The 23,852-nt window shown below is 41.7% G+C and overlaps 1 protein-coding gene across 1 annotated transcript; it reads right to left on the bottom strand.

Moving 5' to 3' along the window:
• Positions 1 to 12,323: 12,323 nt before the first annotated feature.
• On the bottom strand, positions 12,324 to 23,266 carry LOC309340634 (uncharacterized protein; the record flags this gene model as incomplete). The annotated part of the gene is made up of 3 exons (XM_081859516.1): positions 22,018 to 23,266; positions 21,372 to 21,858; positions 12,324 to 12,428 (listed from the first exon to the last, which is right to left on the bottom strand). Exons 1-3 carry the CDS (start codon positions 22,686 to 22,688, stop codon positions 12,324 to 12,326), a joined length of 1,263 nt encoding a protein of 420 aa, XP_081715642.1. The 5' UTR covers positions 22,689 to 23,266.
• Between the last annotated feature and the right edge of the window lie 586 nt (positions 23,267 to 23,852).

Below are 23,852 nucleotides of genomic sequence, written 5' to 3'. Positions count from 1 at the left end.
GTCCTCTGTGAGCTGGGACCTAGAGGCAGCTCTGACAAATGATGATGATGATAATAATAATAATAATAATAATAATAATAATAAAATAAAACATTAAAATAAAGAATATTAATAATAATATATAATAAAAAATAAATAAAGAGAATAAGTGGAATGGCATCACATACCAAGATTAAATTGATTAATTAATTAAGTAAATCTAAAGATAAATATATAAATAGACAAAACTAATAAAAATAAAAATAAAATTAATAATAAATAATTGACATATATTTCGGAACCCTCAGTTGCTTAGATCATGGTGACAATAATGCCAAGGTTGCAGGTTCAATCCCTGTATGGAAAACTGCACATTCCTGCATTCCAAGGGGTTGGACTAAATGACCCATGGGGTCCCACACAATTCTGGAGAGCCTGGATAGCTCAACTGGTTAGAGCTTGGGGCTGATAATGCTTGGGAATCATTGTTTATTATAAGTAAAACAATCATTAATTAAAACAAAATAAAAAAATTTTTCTTTCCAGTAGCACCTTAAAGACCAACTGAGTTAGTTCTAGGTATGAGCTTTCGTGTGCATGCACACTTCTTCAGATACACTGAATTCAGCTCTCTATATTGGACAAACAGGCCAAACCTTACGCCAAAGAATAAACGGACATAAATCCGACATCAGGAACCACAAGACAGAGAAACCAGTAGGAGAACACTTCAATCTCCCAGGACATTCTATACAAGATCTCAAAGTAGCTGTTCTATTACAAAGGAATTTCAGAAATAGACTGGAAAGAGAAGCTGCTGAATTGCAACTTATCACCAAACTTAAAACTATGGAGAGACCTGGTTTGAACAAAGACATTGGATTCTTATCTCATTATACATGACAAAGCCATTTTTCACCTTCTCACCCCTTGCTTTTTCCTGTTAGACCTATTGCAGTCGTTAAGAGTCGTCAACAGGCTCATCGCAGCTATCTGCCAATCACCCATTCCCACCACCCTTCTGAGTAATACCCCTCCCCACCTTCTCACTATATAGAAAGGTCCGGTGACTTCTGTTTCAGTGTATCTGAAGAAGTGTGCATGCACACGAAAGCTCATACCTAGAACTAACTCAGTTGGTCTTTAAGGTGCTACTGGAAAGAAAAAAAATTTTATTTTGTTTTGACCATGGCAGACCAACACGGCTACCTATCTGTAATCATTAATTAGTATATTTGTTCCAGAATCAATAACATGTCCCTGGACAACTGCTTGTAAGCGGTGGCTCGTGTTTGTGGCAGTACCTTTAGCATGTTATCCATGGCGCCTAAGAGGAAGCGCTCTGCAACGGAATCAGCTCACACCTCAGGCTGCATGGGTGCCAATAGCCGTAATTCATCGGGGGTGCCACATGGACGGGATAATAACCTATTTCACACTGCCTAAATGCATTTAGATCGTTCATTGATGATTATGAGCAGCTTTTTTCCAATCAATCCCCTAACCCCATGCCCTCCACTGCTACCCCTGATATGCTCTTGGACAGTAACTGCAGCAGTGCAAACTAGGTCTCGGGCTCACTCGGCATCATCTGGTCCTCAGAACTGCATTGGGTCGCCTGCGAGGAGGCCGCCAGCCTGTGTCAATAACCCTGTTGTGTCCAGTTCTTCTAGTCCTTCGCAGAATAAGCAGCCCTGGGTCCAGCTTCCAGAATTGGGCACCTCGTCAGCCGGTGAGGGGGAACAGCAGCTGGAGGGGGAACTTCAGACAGCTGAGGGGGACAAACTGTCAGGCAAAAGACGCACCAAGAAGAAGCACGTTTGTAAGAAGAGCAAGTTGAAAACGGGCAACACGGAAGAAGAGTCAGAACAGCCTATGTGCCTTATGGGGGCCGCCACCGTTAGCTATGATAAAAGTTCTGAAGGAAGGCTTCCAGGATCCCGCTAGCACGCTGGGATCAATTTGAAAAGGGCATCTGGTCGGTGGCGGTCATTCCGTATGTTGAGAAGAAACCATTAGATTCTCATCGCATGGGTAAGCCGGACGTAAGAAGGGAGCCAAAGCGCAAGGTGTGTTGGAAATTCAATAAGGGGTCATGCCAAGGCAGTCTGGTAAGTATCCGCACGAATGCGAGAGGTGTGCAGGGGTACACCCAGCTGCAGCGTGTTACAAAGAGAAGCAGCCCTTTCGGGGAGGTCGGGGGTTCCACCATTCTAGCTCCAGAGGAGCCCCCGCAGCAGGGAACAGACGATAGGGACGCTCCGGGTCTAGCATTTTCACTGATCCAGCTCCCTCCTCTCCGCAGCATCCTTTCTTTGGAAGGGTTTTGTCAGAGGGTTTCAGAATACCAGTAACCGACTCTTTAATTGCAAAGGATTTCCCCTAACCAGATGTCAGTAAGGGAAAGGCTTAAGGTTGCAGAAAAAGAAAATAGCTAAGGAAGTGGCCGCAGGGAGGGTGGCTGGTCCATTCGTACACCCCCCTATCCCAAACCTGCATATCTCGCCCCTTGGTATTGTACCCAAAAAGACCCATGGTGAGTTTAGATTAATCCACAACCTTTCTTACCCTAAGGGTCTCGCTCTCAGATGTCTCGCTTCCGGTGGCTAGCACCTGGAGCTCATGGGCTTCAGGTCAGGGATATTGGGGCTTTTGCCTAGTGTGCCACCCACCACGGATTACATTCTGCAATACCTTTCCCATCTTGACGATTTGGGACGGGACCCCAAGACTTTAAAGACACACGTAGTCGCCATCAGCTTCTTTGCTAGAGCCATGTTTTCCTCTGACCTGTGCAGTGACTTCCTGATCCGCAGAGCTATTGAGGTTTGGGGCAGGCTACAACCCCCCTAGAGCCGTAAGCCAATTTCTTACGGGCTGCTATCTCAGATACGCACAAAGCTTAGGTCAATCTGCTGGGCCAAGTTCGAGGCCCGCCTCTTTTCCGCAGCATATGCGATCGCCTTCTTTGGCACCTTGAGGGTTGGTGAAGTGGTAGCCGAGGTTAACGCAAGTGGGAGGAACTGCAGTTGACCGAAGCTAGCATGACTTGTTTCGCGATCCAATGCCTAAGCCAATACCTTTTCATTGCTGTAATCAATAAAGTTGTGGCCTTTTCTAGCCCATTAACCTTATATCACGTGTCCCTGTGTCTTCTTTTCACGTCGCGGTGGTCGGGTCCTCGAACCACAAGCTTTCAATTTATACTGTCTGGCTCCGACTTGTATACCTTTAACCAATTGGTCCTTTCTAATCATATCAAGCAAAACCTCCAGGACCGATATAAAAAGCAATGGAGAGATTGGGCAACCCTGTCGTGTTCCTTTCTCAATCTTAAACTCTTCTGTAACTACATTATTCACAATTAACCTAGCTTTTTGTTCTAAGTAAATTGCACCTATACCGTTTTCAAAACCTTGGCCTACCCCCATTCCCTGTAAGTTTTTCTTCATGAAACTCCAAGAAATATTGTCAAAGGCTTTCTCCGCATCCACAAATATCAAAACTGCTTTAGTGTTAATATTCACTTATAATTTTTCTAAAATATTAATTATATTCCTTGTGTTATCTAACATGTGTCTCCCCAGGAGAAAGCCCGCTTGATCTTTATGAATTTCTTCTACCAATACCTTTTTTAATCTTTTAGCCATAATTTCAGCAAAAATTTTATAATCCACATTGAGCAAAGATATGGAACGGTAGTTCTTAAGCTGTGTCTTCTCCGATTCTGTTTTCGGTATAAGTGTAATGTAGGCTTCTTTCCACGACTCTGGTGCCTTTTTCCCCTCCAGTATTTCATTACAGACTTCCTTCAAAGGCTGTACTAGCCATTCTTTCAAAGATCTATAATATCTTGAAGTCAGGCCATCCGGCCCTGGCGTTTTGCCCAATTTTATGTCCTGAATGGCTCCTTCCACCTCTTGATCTGTTATTTTATAATTTAGCATTAACTTATTCTCTTGAGAGATTTTTTGTAATCCATTTATTTTCAAAAATCGGTCAATATCAATTTCTTTCTGGGTCTCCTGTGTATATAACTGTTTAAAATACTTCTGAAAGCACTTCTTGATTTCCACAGGATTCTGTATATTCTTTCCCTCCACTACCAAATTGGTAATGGTGTTGAGTTTTTGTCTTTTTTTCATTTGCCAAGCCAACAGTTTCCCACATTTGTTAGCCGATTCAAATGTCTTTTGTCTCATCTGTTTAATCTTCCATTCTATTTCCTGATTCATCAATTTCATATATTGTACTTGATATAGCTTTATCTCTTTCAGGATCTTCTGTGATTTTGGTTTTGCCCTCAGTCTCTTTTCTCCTTCCTTTATTTTCTCCAAGATTTTTTCCTTTTTTTTCATTTTGAGCTCTCTTCTTAATTGCATTCTGTTGTATCAAAAACCCTCTCATAACTGCTTTGCTTGCGTCCCAAATTACTCTTTTTTCAGTAGTGGTATTCATATTTATCTCAAAGTAGTTTCTCAAGTTTTTTTTTTTTGCCTTTTTAGTCACTTCCTCATTCCTAAACAAAGAGTCATTCATCCTCCATCTAAAGGAACCAATTGGTGTTAATATCATTTCCATCTTCATGGCATTATGGTCGGAGCAAGTTTTAGGGCAAATTTCCACTTTTTTAATCTTCAGGGCCAGCCCCTAGTTACCCAAATTTGGTCAATTCTTGTCCATGTCATTTTGGCTTCAGAGAAGAAAGTTTCTTCTCTTCCCAAGGGGTTCTTAGTTCTCCAAATGTCAGCAAGGTCCATATTGTCAGCCATATCAAAGAACGTCTTTGGTAATCTGCCATCTTTTGTAACCACCTGTCTCTGGGCTTTATCCATATTTGTGGACACCACTCCATTCATATCTCCCATCAAGATCATATTATAGTCCAGGTAATCCATCAAAGTTTCATGCAACTTCTTGAAAAATTCCGATTTCCCCTCATTCGGTGCATAAATACCTACTATCAGGAACTTCTCTCCTTGTGATTGAATTTCAATTGCAACAAATCTTCCTTGATCATCTTTAAATAAAAATTTCGGTGACAGGCTCTCCTTTGCGTAAAGTACTACTCCTCTTTTCTTAACTTTATCTGATGAAATAAATTCCTCTCCTAATCTTTTGTTACTCAGAATCTTCTGATGCAGCCTTGTCACGTGTTTCTTGTAAGCAAATCAAGTCCAATTGTTCTTTTTTTAATATATGAAAAACTCTCCGCCTCTTTTCTGGGGAATTCAGTCCATTCACATTCCAACTTAATGCTTGCAGTGTCATGATGTAATTACTCTGCTTTTCCTCCAACAGCACCCAGTAGTTTGTCTATATCAGTCGGTGGCGTTGGTTTCCCTTTTTTTGGTGGACTCTTGTCCAGAGCTTCTGGCTCTTTTCCAAGTCCTTTCTGCAGGTCTTCTTCGTGATTTCCCCAAAACTTGTCTTTTTCCTCCACTGATCTTATTTTTATCTTTCTTCCTTTGTAGCTAAAAGATAGGCCTTGGGGGAATTCCCACCTGAAAATAATTTTATTCTTTCTCAGAAGGGCAACCAGGTCTCCAAAATTGGATCTAAGATCCAAAAGATGTTTCGGTATGTCTTTGAAAATTTCCACTCTTGATTGCAGAATTATCAAAGGATTCTGGAAATGCAAACCCAAAATTTTGTCTCTTTCTTCTTTAGATCGGAGGGTAATCAGACAATCCCTTATTTTGACCTTCTTTCCTCCTTTTCCTAGTCTGAAAGCCCTCACAATTTTAAATTCTTCTTGTTTCAATTCCGACTTCCAAAACTCTGCAAATTCTTGTGTCAAAAAATCTATCAGGGTGCCCTTCTCCAGCTCAGGTACAGCTCTAATCCTTAGGTTCGTCTGTTTTTCCTTCAATTCAATCATAGACAATGTCAGTTACAGATAGGTAGCCGTGTTGGTCTGCCATGGTCAAAACAAAATAAAAAAATTCCTTCCAGTAGCACCTTAAAGACCAACTGAGTTAGTTCTAGGTATGAGCTTTCGTGTGTGTATCTGAAGAAGTGTGCATGCACACGAAAGCTCATACCTAGAACTAACTCAGTTGGTCTTTAAGGTGCTACTGGAAGGAATTTTTTTATTTTGTATAGACAATGTCAGTTTATGGTCTTCAATTTGTTTCTGAAGGTCTGGAACCTTTTCTGTTTCCAATTGCGTTACCTTGAATTCCACAGCAGCAGTTTTTTCCTGGGTCAAGGTGGATTCCTGCAACAATTTCTGAATAGATTCTGTATTACTGTTAACCTTTTGTCCCAGACTGTTTAACGTTTCTGTATTTAAGTCATTTTTTTTATTTGCAGTATCGACCTTCTTATTTGTCTCCTCGACCCTCTTATTAGTCTCTTCAACCCTCGTACTGAGTTGCAACAAAGTTTCATTAATCTTAGTGCGTTCGCTAAAGCATCTTCTGAAGACATTCCACTAGACTTAGGTTGTGTTGGTACAGTCACAGATAAAGTAGGAAGGCCAGCAGTTGATTGCCTTCGCTGCCCCAAGGTCTTCCCAGACCTCGTTCTGTCTGGAAATGACAAGTCTACTTTCTCTTTCCCATCTGCCAAAGCACTAAAACAATAGAAGAGCCAAGGTCAGTCTCAAATACACAGTTCCTGTTTACCAGTGGAAAATTCCCCTTGTACCACTTTCTAAGGGTCCCTCTAGGTGGAAACAGTTGCAATAGTCCAAAAAAGAAGTAACTTTTCTTTTCTTATCTTTTTTTAAAAAAACTCCAACTGAGAAAAATAAACAGTTCCAATTTTTGTTACCTTCCAATTGCTTTCTCTCCCTTTAGCAGACAAAGTATAAAAGCTGGTCACTCTCTTGTATCTCTCTTGCTGTCAAAAAGCCTTCTTATTGACAGCTAGCACGCAGTTTAAAAAGCAACAGTCTTTTTCACTGGCAGACCATTCCCAAGTTTGAGCAGTGGATTTTAAGCTCTTTCCTTTCTCTTGCAGGTTTGTACAGTCCAAAAACACAACCCCCTTCCTTTCCTGCTTCCCAGGAAGGGGATTCAGAAACTTATCGAGTTAGAAAACAGTCCTTTTCAAGCGTAATTCCAACGCTTTAGCTTAAAGTCTCTTTGCTTTAATCTATCTACAAAGCGGAAGGCAGACTTCCTGTTTAGACCTCCCCACTTCGGTATCCAATTGAGTCTTTTTTCCCTTCTTTTTAAATAAATCCAATTTCCCTTACTCACGGGTAGTTGTTTTTTATGATCAAATTGTCCCAGGAAAAAGTCAGCGCTCTCCAGCAACGGATATGCGGCTTCGATCCGTGAAAGAAGCAATTGACTCACAGCACCGTGCCACTCACCCCGCTCCACTCCGAAGCCCAAAAATGGGTTTCCTTGCGAGTTGGGGGGGCGCAAAGGGTGCCCTCCGAGTCCCACGTTCACAAGCCTCACCCGCCTGTGACTCCTGTAGGGTCCCCGCTTCGCCGTAGCAGTGCAGACCCGATTTCCACGGAGCCAGTCCCCTCCGAATCAGAGGAGATCAGCCATTAGCTGATGGCGCCAACCCGGAAGTCCAAATAACAGTGAGGTTCAAGGAAGCCTCTTGGCTCCCCAGCAAAGATCCTCACATAAAAATGTTTTCAGATGATTGCTATTAACCTCTAACCACTTGCAACAAGCTATGGTGTATTATGGAATTGATTAAACCATAGAGAAATGTAAATAGCTTGCATATTTGTGATCAGAGAGAGAGGGGGGGAAAAGAGAGAGAGAGGCACAGACAGGCAGAGAAGGAGAGACAGCTTTAAGGTTTCTGACTGTGGGAAGCCTGAGAATTGTAAAAAGATCAAACAATTTCTATCTGAAGAAGTGTGCATGCACACAAATGCTGATACCCAGAACAAACTTACTTGGTCTCTAAGGTGCTACTGGACATTTTTTAAATTTTTTAATTTATTTCGACTGTGTCAGACCAACACAGCTACCTACCAGAATACACAATTTCTATGGCTCTGTTACTAATGATAAAATTAGGGCATGTCTTCACCTTTTGGTGACTAGAAATACTAATACTAATACTTACAAATCCTTTCTGAAGGTCCCATTATTTCGGCAAACATTCCAGCTAGGTGTGAGGCCCAGACGCTTGCCAACCAAGGCATTTTTGAACTCAAACACCTCCCTCCTCTCAACAAAAAATTGCTGGCAAGGGCTTCCACTTTGGTTGACAGGAATATATTTGTTAAAATAAATATGCCAGTGCAGTTCTTAAAAAAACAACAACACAGTATTCTGCACCTGCCTACTGCAACAGCATACTCTCCAACACAATGCAGCCCAAATCCAGGGCACTATCCTGCACAAGTTACGTGACTCACACAAGTTTGTGGACCCAGAAAAGTGTACTTGGGGGGGGGGGGAGCCTGAGATCTTGGCCTGAAATCATGCAAGAACAAGGCGCCCAAAATGGCCACTGTAGCCTTTTGGGGGGAAATGGGATGTCCCGCTTTTTCCAGGGCAGTTGACAAGTATGCAACAGTACACCCCTTTTCTTCATTCAGCCATTTGGTGAAGGGCCAACAATAGTGGATCAGTTACATGTCTCATTAGTCCAAGAGCTAGACCAGATTTTATTTACCCTTGAATGGCAAAAGTGCCGTGGTGTTGCTTTTTTGAAAGCCTACTACCTATACAAACAAAATATGGCAGTCTTAGTAAATATCAGTGGTGGGGGTGTGAAATATGACATAATCAATATGGCCGCCATGTCATTTTTACTTCAAGGCATTGAAACGGATGTAACTTATCAATGATCTGTCGTAGAGGCTTATTTTTTTTTTAAAAAAAAAATCAAGATAATTTAATAATAAAAAGCTTGTTATATCAATAGTTTACATAACATGTAAGCTTTTACTGTTTTTTAGTTTAGAACTCCAGAAATGTATTTTTAACCCACACATCATTCAGTGTAACTAAAAAATGAGCACAAAACAAATGAGTAAAATGTATTCATTTACTGAAACACTTAGCTTAGACTATTATATTTGACTATTATAAATTTTGATTGAGCCTGACCTAATGCAGTTGTAAGCTGAATATAAGATTTTCATAGATAAAACAAGAAAAGGCTTGCATGGTAAAACAGCACAATTATTCCAAAAGTATATAGATTTTGTGGAATTTACAGTTTTTCCTGCAGAGCATACAGAACCTGCAACGTTGACATGTATACACAGGCCTTGGAAAAAATGTGTCCTATTTTCTTTGCCTGTAACAGACCCAACTATGTTTGTTGGATGACTGTATACCTCCTAAACCTTCTTATCATCGAAGAGATATGTCCAGTGGCAAAAAGAGCTCTTTCTAACGGAGGATTATCTATCAAGCACTCAAGCCGCTCTTTTTCTCATGTCCCTGTGGACATGGCATTAGAACAAACAGTAAATAAAGACGCTGCATCAAGGCTTGGTGGCATCATAGCATTTGCTAATTCCAATTCCACCAAAGCAAGATGGATGAAAAGAAGGTATATCAGGAGCAAAACTCTGACTCATTTGATGGAGTTAAGTGGATTATTAAATGTTAAAGATACAAAAACAGAACTTCAAGTCCCTAGGATAAACAGAGACAACAAGGATGTTCTTGAAATCATGAGTAAAATGGACAATTTTATGAATCCTTTTAATGACATTGAGCCAAATACTCCTCTCATAATGTACTGGACAAGCTATTATGGCTTAGCTGGCTGATGGATTAATACAAACTGCTGAAAAAGGACAATCTGCATTTGAAATGTTTAAAGGTTTGTATGCAGTGGATCCTAAAATTATGGAGAAACCAATAACAAAAAACATTGTTAAAAACTGTGCAAGCATTTTAGCTCAAAACCTACCAAGAGTCAAAGTTCGAGGCTATTAAATGCACATGAGATCTCTTTAGAAGACTCCTTTATCTTGCAGCAGTTCATCAATGGGACATTGGAAAAGTGATTGAATTTCCATTTACACCAGTTCCCCTGTCTTTGGGCCAAATTGGAGGATCTCTGAATAAAACCAATAAAACTTATGCATAAATTAGAAGAGTATCAAAACTCAAGTAAAGAAAATCCATGCCCTGTTATATATGATGCAATGTTTATGCTACATAGCATGAAGTTTCCTACAACTTATGGAGATGTAGCATACAAACTACTAGAAAACATTTGCAGCACATCCACCTAAGAGTTTCACCTGATTTGTGATACGTACGTGACTCCTAGCATAAAAGATACTGAACATGACAATCGCTATGGGCCAGCATTATTGGGCAACATAATAGTAACAGGACCAGAACAGAAAACTTAAAAACCAAAACCAAAAACAACCTCAAGAAGTCTTGCAGAACAATTCATTTAAGTCCTCTCTTGTTGCTTTCTTTTGCAATGAATGGAAAAAGGATAAGTACATAAAGTTTCCGGGTGAAAGAACACTTTCTGTTGCTATTGAAGATACATGATATCAGTACAAAAGACAGAACTGCATACAAATTCCTGAACTTAAGTGTCATCATCAGGAAGCTGATACACACATAATTTCCCATATCGAATACTTGGCTCAGGAACTCAAAAAGAAAAATTCAAAAAGAAAAATTGTGGTTCGAGCCAATGACACGGACATTCTTGTTTTGCTGGTGTACCATCAAAGGCACTTCCAGAACTGTAATGTGTGGATGGAAAGTGGATTAGTGACAAATAACACAAGACATTTTATAGATGTTACCAATATTACAGAAGAACTTGGTAACGATTTGGATATGACACTACCCGGCTTCCATACATTTACTAGATTGGACTTTACTAGGCTTTTGCTAGACAAGGAAAGATTAAACCTTTCAGGATAATGTGCAATAGTACAGCACATATGAAGTTTTTTGCAAGTGTAGGAGAGGAAGTGGAACTCACAAGGGAGTTATTTACTGGTGCTGAGCAATACGTGTGTTCCCTGTATGGACAGTCTGTTTGCACATCAGTCACACAAGTAAGATATAGTTTGTTCAAAATAGAATGTGCTCCGAGACTGGAGCGACAACCTTTACAGAAGATTCAATGCATTGATGCCACACTTCTTCCCCCGTCAAGAGCTGCTATTTGTGAAAAGTTAAAAAGAAGCAATGCTGTTGCACTAATATGGAAGAAAGCTAACCAGCAAAACCCATACCATGGAATTGATCCGGTGAAACATGGGTGGTATTGATGTGATGGGAATTACAAAACTCAGTGGTCTGAAGGACCTATGTGCCCTGAGTACCTTGATGTGGTAAATGAAGAAGGCTTAGAAAGTGAAGAAGAGGAAGCATACAGTAGTGACAGCGATGAAAGTGATGACTAAGAGATCCGAAAGACTATTAACAATTATTTTGCAGATTGTGAAAAATTCATTTATTATACTCATTAAAATATTCATTATTTGATTTCAGATTCATTAATAATTATATTCTGGGATCTGCTGGGGTAGGACCACACCAAATCCCTTCTGTGAAAGTTAGCCAGGGTTGAACCTTGCCATGGTGCAGGCCAAGCTTGCAAGGTCTCATTGGCGCCCCAGATGAGGATTCCAGCCAGGCAGAGACCCTTCAAGTCCCTTGTGAGCTCCCCCTTTCTGTGTTGATCCTGCCCAGTGCCATTTCCACCCTTCAATGTACAAAATGTTATTTTGCCTAACAGAGGAAAGCCATAAGTTTCACTGAGGGGAAGGGTGAAAATTCCCAAGCAAGGGCCAATCAGGCTGAGAGAAAATATTTCTTTCTGGCCCTCTCAGCCAGATTGCCCAGTGAAGGCTCTAATCTGAGGGTGGACAGGAGAGAAGCTTGCACAGCAAAATGCCCCCAAACTCTGAAGGGTGAAGCCTTATAAAGCCTCCCCACCTTTTAAGGGCCCAGGGGACAGCTTTCTCCTGTGGGTCTCCATGGGATCCAAGACGTGGATGCAATTCCGCCCCATCTGCAGGTCAGTTTTGGGCCACGCACTTGCAAGGCTGTTCAGTCCCACACAGAGGAAGCCCGAAATGAACCATGTGCAATCGCATTAAAATTATCCATGGATGCCTCTTCAACATATTTTCCCTTGAAAAACTGTGGCAATATTTGGTTATTTCTAAATAACAGAGCATAGATACCATATCAGAATCAGAGAAGAAAGGGGCAAAGCAGAGGAAGCTAATCTATTTTTGCAGGTGTGTGTGTGTTATTCACTCTTCCAGGGATTACACACCACTGGAAGGTGGGACTCAAAGTGGACCTGGTGCAAAATTTCTGTCTTTCTCAAGGCTAACCATGCTACTGTGAAATGCACAGGCAGGATGCTTTGAATACCTTTTCTTAAATCTTTTAATCTAAAATTCTATCTCAGTTAAAGATGATAATTATGTCTGCACTGACATCACTCGAGGAACCAGAGTTACACTTTGCTCTGTTGAAGCTTCCAGTTTTTATGCAGTGTTTATACAGAAGCTGAAAAGAGCAGAGAAATAAAAACCAGTTTAAAGGAAAAATACAGACCTGCTGTGTTGGAACAGAAAGCCCCATTCAACATGCTTGGTGATCATAGATCATATCATCACAGCATTTTGAAATTAAAAGGCTTGGCTCCCCCAGCAAAACTGGCTCCATTATCTCTTTCCTTGACTTGATTTGCCTACCTCAGACTCCATAAGATGCCACTGTAAGGTGTGTCAGTGATCAGATGTCAGCTGAAATTGGGGCTCATGGTTTACTTTGAGCTAACCTTCCTGCACTCCCAGCCCACAAGGATTTTCAGATCCATTACTATAATGATTGAATCACAGTAGTATTTGTCCACAGTGTAATCTGTTCAATGATTTCTTCATCGTCTGCACAAATGATGACCCACTAAGTCAAATGCAGTCAAGTAACTGTGAGCTCTAGCCTGCCAGCCCCTGGACAGTCCCCCTGCCCCCATGTGGACAATCCCATGCAGGCAGTAAAGACAAGATGCCCTGAGCTCCTGCTGAGCCACCACAAATTGGGGGTGGGCTGCGTTTGGCATAACTAAGCAGAAGGGACTTCGTCAAACAGGTCATCTGGCCTGAATTGTGGGATGAATAAAGAACCTGGTCATACTAAAATGATCACATTTACAGAACTGGAGATTGCTATATATCCAGATGTCCAAAGAACACCCATGATGTGAGGCGCACAGGATTATTACAGAAGGGACCCCTTCAAAATCTGCATGAACCTGGGAGTGGATGTGTGCAATAAATGTATTTTGTTTCATTGTTCCATTCATTGTCATTATGGACAACCTCATTCATTGGTTCATGTTGTATTTCTTTGATTATTAATTCAGACATTATTATATCAGACATTCTTCATTCTTCCTGTTTCATTAGTTTAAATTTCCTGTGGCAATGGAACCTCCAGTTCCTTTTTCGATGCCTGTAATTTCTGTGTTTTCCATTCAATTGCCATGAACGTTGCATGCCTGCTGCTACCCAAGGCAAGTAGTAATATATATTAAAAGGAGTCAGAAATCAACAAGAGAATAAGTTTATAGAGCACTGGGATTTATTCATAAGCTTTTTGAATGAGAAAGCTGAAGATAATATTTATTCTTATAACTTATTTACACTGATTTGATCTTTAAAGTGCTCTTCCCTACAGAGATTCTTCATGTACCACTTTTCTATGCTTTATTTTATTCTGCTTTCCTCACTCTCAGTTCCACTCCCTTTCTTTTAGACCTTATCCTAACCTATCTGCCAGATTTGTTTTTTAAAAAATCATGCATCTAGAAAACTAGCACATCAGGGAGGTTAATCCTGAATGTCTCCTTGACATCTATTTTTTTTTATACCGAGATTTTTTTTGTTGGTTTTTTGAAAGCACTTTTTTGTTGGTTTTTTGAAAGCAGCTGAAAGGTTGATATGTTAAGGTTGCTTAAGCATGATAAAGGTGATTGCAATCTTAAGAATAGCACCCTTAGCCAGAAGCAAAGCTTTATGCAACAGGTTAGTGGGATGTGGAGCTCTATCACAGACATAGATCACCAGCCACCCGCTGGTTGTTTTCAGCCAGATATTTCCTGATCTCTAAAAACAGATTGAAGTGTACATGTGGAACTCGATTCTTCACTGGCCACCAAAATCACGCTGTGCACAAAGTTTATCTCAGTGGGGCAAGGAGGGGGAACCATGCAAATGGGCAAATAGCTCCTTGCTTTTTCTGCTTTTTCTGCCTGCCATGCCTCTGAACCCTGGACTAATATTCAGTGGGCTTGACGACTGGATCGTGTCCTTTCTCTCCTATTCCCCCCCCCCACTAGGTATTCCTCATGGTAAGCCAGCTCCTGGAAGCTCCTATGATGACAACGGAATCAAGTGATCTTGCCAGCTGGACACACATTTTTCATGAGGGGCTTGTAGTATTGATTCAGACTCTCTTACGGAAAATGCTATAATGGCCCTTGTGCAGCCTGCAGAATCAATTAGACTTGACTGCTTTGCCGGGTGACATTCTTGATGGAACGGATTGATCTGTTTTGCACAAGCAAAGTAGTTACAATTAAGACTTGATTTGGTTATGTTACTAGCAGTAAAATAAAAGAGAATAAGTATGTATGAGAAAGACAATGGGCACTTTCCTTTTGAGGATTTTTTTTTTTTTAATAATTTTTATTGGGTTTTTACATTTTATAACAACAAACACACACACAAAGACAAAAACACACAAATACAATTTCATACCCTAATTTTCTTTACCCACTTTCATTGACTTCCCCCCACCCCCTCCTCTTACATCCCAGTCCCAATAATTAATTCAGCAAGTTCTTACCTAACGTCTTAAACATATTCATATTGCTTTTAAAAATTTAATTCTTTTTGTTTATCTATATTCAACTTATCCAATTCTCTTATAATCATTAATTTCTTTTTTTTTTTAAGGTCGATCTAACTTCCCTTCCACAAATTTTCCCTTTATTATATTAATTATAGGTCACATTGACCAAATAAAACAAATCATAACATTTTATAATTCTATTCTCTCTCCCCCCCCCCGCCCCGGTTTCTGTCCCTTCCCAAACAAATGTCCAAAAAACAAACAAAAAATAGTTCTTAGCCCGGATTCCTCACGTCCGAGGCGTCTGATTCTCTGTCGGCCCCTCTCTGCCAAGTATATTGGTAGTCCTCTTTGTTGGTCCTAAGACCCCGAAGGAGTTCAGTCAAAGTCACATCATATTTTCTTTCATCCAGAATGTTAAGAAGTGTTTGCTGCGAAGGATCATCTACTTTTCCATACTCAAGAGGAAAGTCCCAATCATGTTGCTTTATTCTTTTTAGTTTTAATATTCCAGGTACTCCAGGGACTTCCCTCTTCTTCTTTCTCATCTTTCGCAGGTTTGTAATCCAAAGGTCTTCTTGCTCATACTCTAACAGTGTAGATTCCTGGTTGATATTTTCCACTTGTAGTGTCTGCACTCCTTCTTTCTTCTCTGCCAATTCCAAAAGCATCTCTTCCTGCTCAGCTGCAGAGTTTTTGTCATAGGTCTCCTTTGTGCATTCAGCAGAGTTGTTTGTTTCAGAATTCAAGGTCATAAATACTTTGCTCAGAGCCATACTCTGCTCTTGCAGGATTCCCACGAGAAAGAACATTTTTTCTATCTCCGCCAGTAATTTTCCCTCTGCAGCCATTGTAATGTCACCAATTCCCCCTAGGGGGCTTTCAGTTATTTAGTAGTCCTTTTCGAATAATCTGTTACTTTGTTATAATCACTACTTTGTTTCCAATCGCCTCAGTTCAAATGTATCATCTTTAATTCAGAGAGTTGTTAAATAACAAAATTCTTTACTTTGTCCGCCCGTTTGACAGCTTCTTTGACAGCTGTCAAACTCCTTTCACTTCTTCCTCCGGCACCCAAACAGGACACTCCCGGGTTTTGGGGTGAAATTTGTGAAAAACTTTTAAATCATCAAAACAGTATTCATTCCGCCTTAATTCTCCGTTCCTTGCTTTAAATCGTCTATAAGTAGAGGGGGTGCAGACTTCCCTTTAACACATCCCCCGGTCGTGCCGAATTCAAAGGATAAAATTTTTTTAAAGTCCAAATTCCACTACTCACGGGTCCTTTGTTATCCAGTCCAAATTTTGGGAAGAAAGTCAGCGCTCTCCGGCCATGGCTTGCGGCTTTGCTCTACTGAAGTAGCGGTCTACTCTCAGCACCACGCCACTCTCCGTACCCTCTCCGTAGCCTTTAAAAAGGCTCTTCGTGGGTCGGGGAGGGCGCTTAAGGTGCCCACCGAGTCACCAAGTCCGCAGGCTTCCGCGCCTGCGGTTTCTGAGGGTCCCCGTGTCGCCGGCACGGCAGGACCCGTCTTCAGCAGAGCCGATTCCCTCCGGAGCTCAGAGGGAATCCGCCATTAGCCGTTCGCGCTAACCCGGAAGTCTTTCCCTTTTGAGGATTAAACCCTCATTACATCACATAGAATCATAGAATCATAGAGTTGGAAGAGACCACAAGGGCCATTGAGTCCAACCCCCTGCCAAGCAGGAAACACCATCAGAGCACTCCTGACATATGGTTGTCAAGCCTCTGCTTAAAGACCTCCAAAGAAGGAGAGTCCACCACACTCCTTGGCAGCAAATTCCACTGTTGAACAGCTCTTACTGTCAGGAAGTTCTTCCTAATGTTTAGGTGGAATCTTCTTTCTTGTAGTTTGGAGCCATTGCTCCGTGTCCGCTTCTGTGGAGCAGCAGAAAACAACCTTTCTCCCTCCTCTATGTGACATCCTTTTATATATTTGAACATGGCTATCATATCACCCCTTAACCTCCTCTTCTCCAGGCTAAACATGCCCAGCTCCCTTAGCCGTTCCTCATAAGGCATTGTTTCCAGGCCTTTGACCATTTTGGTTGCCCTCCTCTGGACACGTTCCAGTTTGTCAGTGTCCTTCTTGAACTGTGGTCCCAGGACTTCCGGGTTAGCGCCTCCGTCAATGGCGGAATTCCTCTGATCGGGAGGAACTTGCTCCGTGGAATTCAGGGTCTGCCCGCCACGCCGAAGGCAGAGACCCACTAAAAATCACAGGCGGGAGAAGCCTGTGAACGTGGGATTCGGCTGGCACCTTTTGCGCCTCCCCTACTCGCGGGGAGACCCAGTTTCGGGGATCTGGAGCGATGTGGGGTGAGTGGCGCGGTGCTTCGAATTGACTGCTTCTTTCACGGAGTGAAGCCGCATTGCTGTTGCTGGAGAGCGCTGACTTTTTCCTGTGGACAATTTGATTCTAAACAACTACCCGTGAGTAGAACGGAAAATTGGATTTTTAAACATCTTAATTTGGCACCGAAACGGGGAGGTTTCAAACAGGAAGTCCGCCTTCCCCTTTTGTAAATAGATTGAAGCAAAGAATTTGCAAGCTTGGAAAGTCCTATGTAAAGGATTAAACTTCCAATGGCTAAAATCATTCAACCCCCCTTGGAGGCAGGAGAAGAGGGGGGAAATTTTGGATCGCGTAAGCCTGCAGGAGAGAGTGAAGAAAGTTGGATTACCACCGCTCTGAACCTTGAAATGGACTGCTAGTAAGACTGACGTTTTTGGGAAAGTTCATTGACTGTGACAGTTAGTTAAATAAGAGAAATACATTGCTTTCATTGTCTCCTTCTGCGTTTAAAAAGGAGTAAAAGTAGCTGAAAATTGAAACTAATTTTACTGCTTGAACTGTGCTTAAAAGGATTGATACAAAGAGAAATTGTTTCCCTCTAGAGGGAGCCTTTGAAATTGTTACAAGAGTTGGGCTGGTGGAATCTCCAGCTGCAAGAGAAAACCGTGAGATTGACCTTGGATTGCTTGAGAATGTCGACAGAAGAAGCTTTAGTGATTGCACTATGCAAGATAAGTGAGTCATTGGAACAGCTCCACAAGAAGACGGATGTGATGAGTATTAAAATTGATATTTTGGGACAAAAAGTGACTAATTTGGGACAAAAAGTGAACATCTACACAGAAACTATTCAGGAACCGATACAGGAATATACTTTGATATGCCAAATGGTGGAGAAAGCGAGGGAGAAAGTTGTGGTTGTTGAACCTAAAGTAATACAAGTGGAGAGGGAGAGAGCCCCAGCCTTACAGAGGCAATTTGATGATTACAAGTTGTTGCCCTCTATGATTGAATTCAGAGAAAGTCAGATTGGAACCCTGCTTGGACTGGAGAAGGAAAGTTGGATAGATCACCTCATGCAGGGCTTTACTGACCTTTGGGATCTGGACCTGGGTCAGGAGGAAATTGGAGTTGTGGGGACCTGCAGATTTGGAGGGACTTTGAAACACGTCCTGAAATATCTTTTGGATTTTAGTTTTAACCACGGAGATATGGATGACATGTCGAGAAGGAATAAAAACATTGTTAGGTTGGAGCTCCCCCAAGACCTACTCTTCAGCATCAAAGAAAGGAAATTAAGAACAAGATCAGCAGAAGACAAAGAAGACAAAGTAAAGTGTATGTATAAATATGAAGAAGATTTGCAGAAGGGACCAGGAAAAGAGTTAAGAGCCTCGGACAGAAGATCACCAGGTTGATGGACTATATGGAATTGACGGAAATGACTGGCAGAATCCGAGACCAGGGAGAAGAGAAGAGATGGTGGAAGAAGATTGGAAAAAGTTTAAAGTTTATTTATAGACATAGGGTAAAATGTTGGTTGTGTGGGATGTTGTGTGGGATGTCTGTATACCAACATCCCACACAACGATGGTTTACAAGCTATAAGGAACACCATTTCAGATAAAACCAGAGCGGACTTTGCCACCAAACTCTGCCAATTTGTCCTTACCCACAACAACTTCAAATTCGGTGATGACCTGTTCCTTCAGATCAGCGGCACAGCAATGGGCACCCGCATGGCCCCACAGTATGCCAACATCTTCATGGCAGATTTAGAACAACGTTTCCTAAACTCCTACCCACTCAAACCTCTCTTGTACCTGCGATACATTGACAATATTTTTATCATCTGGACACATGGTCAACAGACCCTGGACACCTTCCACCAGAAATTCAATGATTTTCACCCCACATTCAACCTAACAATGAATCAATCTATGCAAGAAATACATTTTTTGGACACTACTATAAAAATACAGGATGGGCACATAGACACCACCTTATACCGTAAACCAACTGACCGACAAACATATCTACATGCCTCTAGCTACCATCCCAAACATACCAAACAGTCCATTGTATATAGCCAGGCACTACGTTACAGCCGCATCTGTTCCAATTCTACAGACAGAGACTCTCACCTAAGAGATCTACAGCAAACCTTTTTAGAACTAAAATACCCAACAGATGAAGTTAGACAACAGATCAACAGAGCCAGACTGATACCCAGAGAGAACTTGCTGCAAGACAGACCCAAAAAAGAAAATAACAGAACACCTCTAGTCATCACATACAGCTCCCAAGTTAAAACAGTACAACGCATCATCAGAGATCTACAACCTCTCCTGGACAATGACAGTTCTCTTTCTCAAGCTCTGGGAGGAAGACCTTTCATTGCCTACAGACAGCCACCCAGTCTTAAACAACTCCTAACCCACAATAATACTACAACCAGACCTAACACGGACACTGGCACCAGAGCCTGCAATAAACCCAGATGCCAACTTTGCTGCCACATACACCCGGACAACACCATTACTGGCCCCAACAACATCACACATACCATCTCGGGACTATTTAATTGCTCATCGTCTAACATTGTGTATGCCATAAAATGCCAACAGTGTCCTTCAGCTCTCTATATTGGACAAACAGGCCAGACCTTACGCCAAAGAATAAACGGACATAAATCGGACATCAGGAATCACAAGACAGAGAAACCAGTAGGAGAACATTTCAATCTCCCAGGACATTCTATACAAGATCTCAAAGTAGCTGTTTTACTACAAAGGAATTTCAGAAATAGACTGGAAAGAGAAGCTGCTGAATTACAACTTATCACCAAACTCAAAACCATGGAAAAACCTGGTTTGAACAAAGACCTTGGATTCTTATCTCATTATACATGACAAAGCCATTTTTCACCTTTTCACCCCTTGCTTTTTCCTGTAAGACCTATTGCAGTCGTTAAGAGTCGTCAACAGGCTCATCACAGCTATCTGCCAATCACCCATTCCCACCACCCTTCTGAGTAATACCCCTCCCCACCTTCTCACTATATAGAAGGGTCTGGAAACTTCTGTTTCAGTGTATCTGAAGAAGTGTGCATGCACACGAAAGCTCATACCAAGAACTGACTTAGTTGGTCTTTAAGGTGCTACTGGAAGGAATTTGTTTTGTTTTGACTATGGCAGACCAACACGGCTACCTATCTGTAACTGTTATAAGGAGTTAAGCATAAATAAGTATTTTAGTATTAACGGAAATAAGGTTAAAATAAGTTATGACAGAAAATAGTGAAAGATGGAAAGGATTTGCTGAAACAATTAATAGAAGTGGAATACAAAAAGGGAGGTGAGAGGAAGTCGATGAAACAAGGGAATGAAAGATAAGGCATTGAAATGGTATGGTGTATATTTTTAAATTGTTTTTGTTCTGTTCTGTTTAGTTTAATGTGTTAATGTTGTGTGGTGTGTTGTTTATATATTGTATTGTATTGTTTTCTTTCTTTTGTTTTCTTTCTTCTTTATTCTCCTTTACTTTCTTTTCTTGTTTGTAAGGTTTAAAAGTAATAAATATTATTTTTTTAAAAAATGAACTGTGGTGCCCAGAACTGGACACAGTACTCCAAGTGAGGTCTGACCAGAGCAGAATACAGTGGCACTATTACCTCCCTTGATCTAGATGCTATACTCCTATTGATGCAGCCCAGAATTGCATTGGCTTTTTTAGCTGCCGCGTCACACTGTTCGCTCATGTCAGGTTTGTGGCCAACCAAGACTCCTAGATCCTTTTCACATGTACTGCTCTCAAGCCAGGTGTCACCCATCTTGTATTTGTGCCTCTCATTTTTTTTGCCCAAGTGCAATACTTTACATTTCTCCCTGTTAAAATTCATCTTGTTTGTTTTGGCCCAGTTCTCTAATCTGTTAAGGTCGTTTTGAAGTGTGATCCTGTCCTCTGGGGTGTTAGCCACCCCTCCCAGTTTGGTGTCATCTGCAAATTTGATCAGGATGCCCTTGAGTCCATCATCCAAGTCGTTGATAAAGATGTTGAATAAGACCGGGCCCAAGACAGAACCCTGTGGCACCCCACTAGTCACTCTTCTCCAGGATGAAGAGGAACCATTGATGAGCACCCTTTGGGTTCGCTCAGTCAGCCAGTTACAAATCCACTGAGTGCTGGCATAGTCAAGACCGCATTTTACCAGCTTCTTTACAAGAATATCATGGGGCACCTTGTCAAATGCCTTGCTGAGATCAAGGTAGGCTACATCCACTGCATTCCCTTCATCTCCAAGGCTTGTAATTCTGTCAAAAAACGAGATCAGGTTAGTCTGACATGACTTATTTTTCAGAAATCCATGCTGACTATTGGTGATCACAGTATTCCTTTCTAGGTGCTCACAGACTGTTTGCTTAATGATCTGCTCCAGAATCTTCCCTGGTATTGATGTCAGACTGACTGGGCGGTAATTATTTGGGTCCTCTCTTTTCCCCTTTTTGAAAATAGGGACAACATTTGCCCTCCTCCAGTCTGCCGGGACTTCGCCTGTTCTCCAGGAATTCTCAAAGATGACTGCCAGTGGTTCTGAGATCACACCTGCCAGTTCTTTTAATACTCTTGGATGCAATTCATCTGGCCCTGGAGACTTGAATACATCTAAACTAGCCAAGTATTCTTGTACTATCTCCTTAGTTATTCTGGGCTGTGTTTCCTCTGCTGAATCATTTGCTCCAAATTCTTCAGGTCGGGCATTGTTTTCTTTATCGGAGAAGACTGAGGCAAAGAAGGCATTGAGGAGTTCAGCCCTTTCTGTGTCCCCTGTTTGCATTTCACCATCTTCTCCTCTGAGTGACCCCACTTTTTCTTTGTTCTTCCTTTTGCTACGAACATACCCATAAAAGCCTTTTTCATTGCTTTTAACCTCTCTAGCAAGCCTGAGTTCATTCTGTGCTTTAGCTTTTCTGACTTTGTGTCTACACGTGCTGGCTATTTGTTTGAATTCCTCTTTGGTGGTTTCCCCCCTTTTCCATTTTCTGTACACATCCTTTTGTAATCTTAACTCAGTTAAAAGTTCTTTAGATAGCCACCCTGGCTTCTTTAGGCACCTTCCATGTTTCCGTCTCATTGGTATTGCCTGAAGTTGTGCTTTTAGTATCTCCCTCTTAACAAACTCCCAGCCATCATGAACTCCCTTTCCTTTTAGTATTACTGTCCACAGGATCTCACCCGGCACTTCCCTAAGTTTTATGAAGTCGGCTTTCTTAAAGTCAAGAAATTGAGTCCTAGTATGCTTGGCTGCTCCTTTCTGCTGTATAGTAAACTTCAGAAGAGCATGATCACTCGCGCCTAATGATCCTTCCACTTCTACCCCACTAACCAGGTCATCAACATTGGTTAGGACCAGATCTAAAATGGCTGTTCCTCTTGTTGCTTCTCCCACTTTCTGGACAACGAAGTTGTCTGCAAGGCCAGTGAGGAATCTGTTTGACCTTATGCTCTTGGCTGAGTTTGACATCCAGCAAATATCCGGGTAATTGATGTCCCCCATTACTACTATCTCCCTTCCTTTTGCATGCTTGGCCATCTGTTCCAGGAAGGCATCATCTATGTCCTCCGTTTGGCTTGGGGATCTATAGTAAACTCCCACAATGAGGTCCCTGTTATTCTTCTCTCCCTTAATTTTGACCCAAATGCTCTCACTTTGGCTTTGAGGTTCTAAATCTTGGATCTCTTCACAGGTATACACATCCCTGACATATAACGCCACTCCTCCTCCTTTCTTGTCTGGTCTGTTTCTTTGAAATAGATTTTATCCCTCCATTATTACATTCCAATCGTGGGACTTATCCCACCAGGTTTCAGTGATGCCTATTATGTCATATTTAGTTTGCTGTACCAAGAGCTCAAGCTCATCTTGTTTATTTCCCATGCTTTGCGCATTAGTGTACAGACATTGAAGTCCATTAATCATTCCCCCGTGTCTCTTATTTAAGGATTTTTTCCTCCCACCACTAGGTCTGTGTGCTGTTTGCTCCATTTGGTCTATGACATTTGGATGATCATCTCCATCAATTGATAGACTCCTACCTTCAGGAGCACTGTCTCCCTCGCCCACATTAGTCAGTTTAAAGCCCTCCTGATGAGGTTTCTGAGATATTTGGCAAAAACATTCCTCCCAACTGTTTTGAGGTGCAGCCCATCGCTTGCCAGAAGTCCATCTTCAAGAAACTGCAGTCTGTGATCTAAGAATCCAAACCGTTCCTGTTTACACCATTTGCGAAGCCAGCTGTTCACTTCCACTATTTCTCCCTCTCTCCCTGGGCCACGTCGTTCAACTGGGAGGACAGATGAGATGACAATTTTTGCATTTAATTGCTTCAATTTCCTGCCCAGAGCCTCGTAGTCTCTTTTGATCTTCTGGAGGCTATTGCTTCCAGTGTCATTGTTTCCCACATGAACCAAGAGGAAGGGGTATTTGTCAGTGGGTTTTATGATTCCTTTCAGTCGTTCAGTTACATCTTGGATCTTAGCCCTGGGGAGACAGCACACTTCCCGAGACATCTTGTCAGGCCCACAGATCACTGCTTCTGTTCCCCTCAGTAGGGAATCCCCTATCACCACTACACGCCTCCTCTTAGGTTTGGTCGGGGTTCTTCCGTGAGCTGTCCGTTCCAAGGTCGCCTGCACATTCCCTGAGGACTGACTTTGCTGCTCGTCTTCATATACCTGATCGACTGTAATGAGGGAG

Source organism: Podarcis erhardii, assembly GCF_964252035.2.
Source record: "Podarcis erhardii genome assembly, chromosome: 4".
Classification (NCBI taxonomy): Eukaryota; Metazoa; Chordata; class Lepidosauria; order Squamata; family Lacertidae; genus Podarcis; species Podarcis erhardii.
The sequence above is the reverse complement of the archived record's forward strand: the minus strand, read 5'-3'. Positions and strand labels throughout refer to the sequence as shown.